This window comes from Bombina bombina, chromosome 6 (genome assembly GCF_027579735.1).
Source record: "Bombina bombina isolate aBomBom1 chromosome 6, aBomBom1.pri, whole genome shotgun sequence".
In the NCBI taxonomy this organism is placed as follows: Eukaryota; Metazoa; Chordata; class Amphibia; order Anura; family Bombinatoridae; genus Bombina; species Bombina bombina.
The window spans coordinates 853,267,895-853,275,622 of NC_069504.1; the positions used below are offsets into that span (position 1 = coordinate 853,267,895).

The 7,728-nt window shown below is 39.6% G+C and overlaps 1 protein-coding gene across 1 annotated transcript in view; it reads right to left on the reverse strand.

The window, feature by feature from the left end:
- COPS6 (COP9 signalosome subunit 6) overlaps window positions 1-7,728 on the reverse strand; it is a 36,122-nt gene that overhangs the window by 26,663 nt on the left and 1,731 nt on the right. The window contains exons 2-3 of the mRNA XM_053718272.1: window positions 6,209-6,334; window positions 2,516-2,647 (exon numbers count right to left, since the gene is read on the reverse strand). Of these exons, the coding sequence (XP_053574247.1) occupies window positions 2,516-2,647; window positions 6,209-6,334 (258 nt within the window). The remainder of the gene's footprint in view (window positions 1-2,515; window positions 2,648-6,208; window positions 6,335-7,728) is intronic.

The window sequence follows — 7,728 nt, forward strand, 5'->3', positions numbered from 1 at the left end:
TTTAAACAATGCAAACCCAGGTTTTTTAAAAAGAGAGTTAACATAACATGTTAAAGGAACAATTTAACTCAAACATCTAATAAGAATTGAATTGTATTCAAATCAGTTGCAGGAACACTCTCTTTTTAAAAAACATACGCACAGCAAAAGCAGTGTGCATTTCTAATACCTTTCAGCATAAAAAAAAAAACAAACGTACGTACTTAAAAAGGGACAGTCTAGTCAAAATTAAACTTTCACGATTCAGATAGGGCATAAAATTTTAAACAACTTTCCAATTTACTTTGATCATAAAACTTGCTTTGTTCTTTTGGTATTCTTTGTTGAAAGCTAAACCTAGGTAGGATCATGTGCTAATTTTTAAGCCCTTGAAGGCAGCCATTAATCTGTGTTTTTTGACAGTTTGTCACAGTGCTAGTTCATGTGTGCCATACAGATAACTATGAGAGTGAGCACAATGTTGTTTATAAGTAAGAACTGATTGGCTAAAATGCACGTCTGTCAAAAGACCTGAGATAAGGGGGCAGTCTGTAGAGGCTGAGATACAAGGTAATCACAGAGGTAAAACGTGTATTAATATAACCGTGTTGGTAATGCAAAACTGTGGAATGAGTAAAGAAAAAAAAGAAAAAAAAAAAAAAGTATTATCTCTCTTTTTAAGTAGACTGTCCCTTTAAATTTGCAATCTGCAAAAATAAATAAAAAATTAGATAAACTCCTGTAGTGGAAAACAGTTTACTAAGCACAAAGATCAATATCAAAGCAACTATCTCCTAATGCAGGACTCCCACAAAGAATTAACATGGTGATATAGTCCCCAAAAGCATGTAACACATTTATAAATAAGCTTCAATGGATAAACCAATCTTAAATTTGAGGAATAAAAACAATTTTCTATTAAAAAATAAAGAAATATATACACCACTTTATGTTCTGTGCTTCCTCCTCAGCAAAAGTGATTTTTTTTCCTAGCTTGACAAGCAGGCAGCACAGCCAATAGGAACTGCACAAGCCGCACTATTTCAGTGTTTAGTGAAAGTTGATGTTTCAGTCTGGCAGCAGTTAGTACTGGACTTTATATAGAACACTAGTGTTAAACCCCTTGTACATGGGCCAAAATGTTTAAGGAAAGAAATATACCAATCCCTCTAATATTCTGAAGTGTAGGATCCCCCTAACCCTCCAACCTCCATGCTCCCCTCTCAAACAGCTCTCTAACCCTCCCCCCCTCTAACTATTGCCACCATCTTAGGTACTGGCAGCTGTCTGCCAGTACCTATAAACCGACCGCCCTTTTTTTCTCTTTTTCTTTCTGTAGTGTAGTGGTCCCATCACCTCCCCCCCCTCCCGCAATTGCCATTTATCCCCCCCGCACACTTAAATTCCTTTTCTGTAGTGTAGCTGCCCCATCCCTCCCTGTTCCTTTAAAAAAATCATTTCTGTAGCGTAGGGCCCTCCCAACTCCACTGCTGAGCCGCCCACACCTCCCACCGGCACCAGCAGAAGATCGTTACAGACGGTGACACACACAGTGTCACCGTCTGTAACGATCAGGCATCTGCCCTCATATGGAGGAGGAGGACCGATCGCGCTCCGGCTCCATATGCGTCAGATGCCTGGAGCTTCAGATCTAGGTTGTAACTTAACAGCTGAGAGTGCCGGAGCTTCCTGAAGCTGTCTCGCACCGCGGTTAAAGTCCAGGTATGTTTGTCCTAGCGCAGTCTCTTCTGCGCATGACTGCTTCGGACAAACATACTTTGTCTTTTATAATATAGGATTTGTTTAGCCCCAGAAAAACAACATTTATAAATATGTAAACACACTTTAAATGACTTTACCATCACTTTAAGGCTGACCATGACAACATCAAATTGATGCATAAACCTGTAACCTTAAAGGGACACTGAACTCAAATGTTTTCTTTCATGATTCAGATAGAGCATGCAATTTTAAGTAACTTTCTATTTTACTTCTATTATCAATTTTTCTTCGTACTCTTGCTATCTTTATTTGAAAAAGAAGGCATCTCAGCTAAGGAGCTAGCAAATTTTTGGTACAGCACCACGGACAACACTTGTTTATTGGTGCTGTCCAATCAGCAAGGACAACCCAGGTTGTTCACCAAAAATGGGCCGGCATCTAAACTTACATTCTTGCTTTTCAAATAAACATACCAAGAGAATGAAGAAAATTTGATAATAGGAGTAAATTAGAAAGTTGCATTCTCTATCTGAATCACGAAATACATTTTTTGGGTTCAGTGTCCCTTTAAAAAGGAGATGAATGACATACAAAACGTAATATGGTCTTACATAATTCTTACATTTATAATCATTTTTAAAACACTGATTTACAATAAAGGTGTCCTTAGCAAGTCACTGTTAAAAAGAAAAGTTATTAGGGATGTCACCTAATCATCATAAATACCGAAGTGATGTAACTTAGCACAAAAGGTTGAGAACCACAGTCAGCAAGTGCTCCTCATTTTTTTCAATGACCATAACCAGATACTCACACTGCTCCTCCTTGGTATAATAATATTCTTTATTGATTGTGATTTTGTCATCAACCATCTGAGACAAAAGTTCAAATGAATTCATGACTTCAATATTTCGTCCTTCCTGCTTTCCAATAAGTGCTCCAATCACTACAGGAAAGAATAGAATAGTTGACAATGGTTTTAAAAATGGAAGAAAAAAAATAAAGGGGCAGTTTGCAGAGGCTTAGATACAAGGTAATTACAGAGGTAAAAAGTGTTGTGCAAAACTGGGGAATAGGTAATAAAGGGATTATCTATTTTTTTTTTAAAAAAAAATTCTGGTGTAATGTTGACTGTCCCTTTTAAAAGAACACAAGGGTCAAAACTGAAATGTGCATGGAAACATGGAAGAAAAACATTACTGATAATTCTCTAAACAAAACTGGTTCTAGTAAAAAAGTTAGTCTCAGAGGCATATGCATACATGCTGAGAAAGCCCTCTGCACAAGAGAGCTAGCTGTATAGCGTCAGCAATTACTTATTAGCATCATGTAAGTCACAGCAGACTGAGCAAGAGGTATTTGAATTCTGGTGCACAGGAAGCGTGTGTATGCCGTAACATTTTTGCTAATATTGCAAATAGTTCTATTCAAAACTAAAATGTAATCAATGCATATTTTAGTTTTGACCATTCTGTACCTTTTAGGAGAACTATTCAGGGAAAATGCAAACAGAAGAAAGACAAAACAAGATAAGGAAAATGTATTATAATTGCCTGTGGACAGGTTTGCAAGTAGAGAACCAGTCCACCTGCAATCGCATTCTTGTGCAATGCCAACCTGTTCTCATGCAACCAATTGCACAAGAGTAGGGCATGTAAATCACCCCAAACATGTGAGTGTCGGGGCAAAATAAAGTTTATTCTTCTTAAGTTTCTGGCTGCAGGATCTGAAAAACCTCAAATGCTGAGGATGTAGCTAAAAAAAAAAACACACAACATGAAAATGGAATGATGAAAAGAACTAGTAAGATGAGCAAGGGGGTGACAAAGCATTTGGGGAATCTGCCAAAAAGAAAGGGGTTGATGTAAGGTTACAGTGTACACCAAAACAAACTAGAAGTTGAGTTGTAAAGGTATGTTCCTCTTTAAAATATATATTAAAACAGATGCAGAGCTTTACATTTGCTTCCATTCCTCATGTTTCAATATATTTTTTTTGTACAAGCACCATATAACTGTTATAAGCTCTGTTTCTATGGGTGAAAGGTATGTTTATAGTATAAGAAGGCATTTATCGTTAGGTGGCACAAAAATTCTGGAGTATTTTAGTAACACACACATATATATATATATATATATATATATATATATATATATATATATATATTTATTTATTATCATCATCATCATCAATTTGTATAGCGCCACCAAATTCCGTAGAGCTGGGTACAGTGATAGGGGTATACAATGACAAAGATTTGTGATAAAACACAAAACGAAACAAATCTAGTACAGGAGGAAGATGGCCCTGCTCCGGAGAGCTCACAGTCTATAGGTTTAGGGTGCAGAGACATAAGGTTGGGGTAGCTTGTTACATCGGTTGTATTTGCAGCAGTGAGTCAGGCAGTTCATGTACACATGTATTAGTTTGGTTCGGATGCGGGATGGAGGAGAGATCGTAAGCCTCTCTGAATAGGTTGGAGACAGTCTAATGGAGCGGGGTAGAAAGTTCCAGAGGACAGGAGCAGCAAGTGCAAAGTCTTGGAGGCGGGAGTGGGACGTAGAGATAACAGGAGTGTAGAGACGTAGTTCAGAGGTTGATCGAAGAGGACGGGATGGGGAATATTTCACGATGAGAGAGGAAATATAGTTGGGAGTTAGACTGTTGAGTGCTTTGTAGGTTAGGGCTAATACTTTAAATTGTATTCTGGAGTGTATGAGGAGCCAGTGTAGAGACTGGCAGAGAGGAGCAGCTGATGTAGATCGTCGACTTAGGTGAATGAGTCTAGCAGAAGCATTCATAATAGATTGGAGGGAGGAGAGGTGGTGTTTTGGAAGGCCATTTAGGAGTAGATTGCAATAATCAATGTGTGACATAATGAGTAAGGAAGGGACGAATTCTGGAAATGTTGCGTAGGTGTGAACGGCAGGATTTGATAAGCGCTTGTATATGTGGGTTGAATGTGAGTTCTGAGTCTAGTGTGACCCCAAGGCAGCGGACCTGGGGTGAGGTGTTGAGAATAGAGTCTCCAACCATCAGAGAAATGTCAGGTGTTGGATGTCTCGAAGAGGGGACGACGACAAGAAACAGCTCAGTTTTGGACAGATTGAGTTGGAGGTAGTGTGAAGACATCTAAGAGAAAATTGCAGAGAGGCAGTCAGAAAACTGGTTGAGTAAAGAGGGAGAGATATCAGGAGAGGAAATATAGATTTGGGTATCATAAGCATATAGGTGGTACTGGAATCCAAAGGAGGCTATAAGTTTTCCAAGGCAGGATGTATAAAGAGAGAAAAGCAAGGGGCCCAAGACAGAGCCTTGCGGTACTCCAACTGAGAGAGGCATAGGATCACAAGATATGTTGTTAAAGGAAACTGAAAACGAGCAGTTTGAAAGATATGATGCAAACCAGGAGAGGGCTGTGTCTCGGATGCCAAATGAATGTAGTATTTTTAGAAAGAGAGGATGGTCAACTGTGTCAAAAGCTGCGGACAGGTCAAGAAGAATTAATAAGGAGTAGTGGCCTTTTGCTTTAACTGATAACAGGTCATTTGTTACTTTAGCAAGAGCGGTTTCTGTTGAGCGTTTAGGGCGGAAACCAGGTTGTAGTGGATCAAGTAAGGAGTTAGTGGTGAGAAATTGAGTCGATTATAGACTAGTTGTTCCAATAATTTTGAAGCAAAGGGAAGTAAGGAGACCGGTCGATAGTTAGAAGGCGGAGGGGTCAAGTGAGGGCTTTTTTAGTATTGGTATGATTGACGCATGCTTGCATGTGTCAGGAAATGTGCCAGCAGTGAGAGATTGGTTAAAGAGATGAGTTAGGGTAGGGGTTAGTGAAGCAGAGAGAGGGGGAATAAGTTGTGAAGGAATAGGGTCAAGTGGGCAGGTTGTGAGATGAGCCAAGGATAGGAGTGCAGAGACTTCTTCCTCTGTTACAGGAGGGAAGTAGCATAGATTTTTGTTAATATATATATATATATATATATATTATTCATATTGATTCTATGTTGATATATAGCTTTATGTCAGTATATGCTTTGTGTATAACCATATATTTCCCCTGTCTGTTATCCTTCACTGGACACTGTCTGCCTCTGTCTCCTAAACCACCCGCCCCCATCATGATTTTTACGACACCCCCTCCTCCCCCTGCATTCAGACCTCTGTAACACTTTCTGTCTTTTTAGCCTGTGTTTTAAGATATAATCTGTAAATTCCATCAACCTGGTCAGTATTGCTTCAGACTTGAAAAAGGAAGACATCCTTACAAAAGCTTGTCATCGTATAAATGTATAGTTAGTCCAATAAAAAAAAAAAAAAAAGTATCATTGCTCAATGCAATACTCGTTATTTTGATATCTAAATATCTGGACTAACACGGCTACTCAAATCAATGTACTTGACTTTAGAAAACACTGCACAACATATTAATTTTAGAATATAAAACGTTAACACGTTCAAATTTTAAAAGTAGTTTCAATATGTGTCCATTTAACAGACGTATTCTTACCCTGTACAGGGCGTCCCTCTTGAGACCTCATTCGAATCCAATGATCAGAAATGTTAAGGATGACCAAAGGATGCAACGCAACAGCCACACTGCCAGTAACCCCTTGTGCCATAACTGTCGGGAGGACTATGGAAAAGAAAACAAAATACAATTGATAAAACCTTAGATGCTCCCTTCCATAAAAATAAGGAAATATCTTTATTATACTTGCAGTCATATACTTCAATCTATATAAAACAAATATTACACATTCATGTCTATGGTAATGAGAAAGTGTGCTTTACTTGTATGTTCTTGTCTTATTTAATTTCCTCATACAGGTTTGTAGTGTAAAACACACACATGTACAGTATCTCACAAAAGTGAGTACACCCCTCACATTTTTGTAAATATTTTATTATATCTTTTCATGTGACAACACTAAAGAAATTACACTTTACTACAATGTAAAGTAGTGAGTGTACAGCCTGTATAACAGTGTAAATTTGCTTTCCCCTCAAAATAACTCAACACACAGCCATTAATGTCTAAACCGTTGGCAACAAAAGTGAGTACACCCCTAAGGGGCAATGTCCAAATTGGGCCTAATTAGCCATTTACCCTCCCCGGTGTCATATGACTCATTAGTGTTACAAGGTCTCAGGTGTGAATGGAGAGCAGGCATGTTAAATTTGGTGTTATCGCTCTCAAACTCTCTCATACTGGTCACTGGAAGTTCAACATGGCACCTCATGGCAAAGAACTCTGAGCATCTGAAAAAAAAGAATTGTTGCGCTACATAAAAGATGGCCTAGGCTATAAGAAGAATGCCAAGACCCTAAAATTGAGTTGCAGCACGGTGGGCAAGACCATACAGCGGTTTCACAGGACATGTTCCACTCAGAACAGGCCTCGCCATGGTCGACCAAAGAAGTTGAGTGCACGTGCTCAGCGTCATATCCAGAGGTTGTTTTTGGGAAATAGACATAAGTGCTGCCAGCATTGCTGCAGAGGTTGAAGGGGTGGAGGGTCAGCCTGTCGGACCATACGCCGCACACTGCATCAAATTGGTCTGCATGGCAGTCATCCCAGAAGGAAGCCTCTTCTAAAGATGATGCACAAGAAAGCCTGCAAACAGTTTGCTGAAGACAAGTAGACTAAGTACATGGATTACTGGAACCATGTCCTGTGGTCCGAAGAGACCAAGATAAACTTATTTGGTTCAGATGGTGTCAAGCGTGTGTGGCGGCAACCAGGTGAGGAGTACAAAGACAAGTGTGCCTTGCCTACAGTCAAGCATGGTGGTGGGAGTGTCATGGTCTGGGCCTGCATGAGTGCTGCCAGCACTGGGGAGCTACAGTACATTGAGAGAACCATGAATAACAACATGTACTGTGACATACAGAAGCAGAGCATGAGCCCCTCCCTTCAGAGACTGGGCCGCAGGGCAGTATTCCAACATGATAACGACCCCAAACACACCTCCAAGACGACCACTGCCTTGCTAAAGAAGCTGAGGGTAAAGGTGATGGACTGGCCAA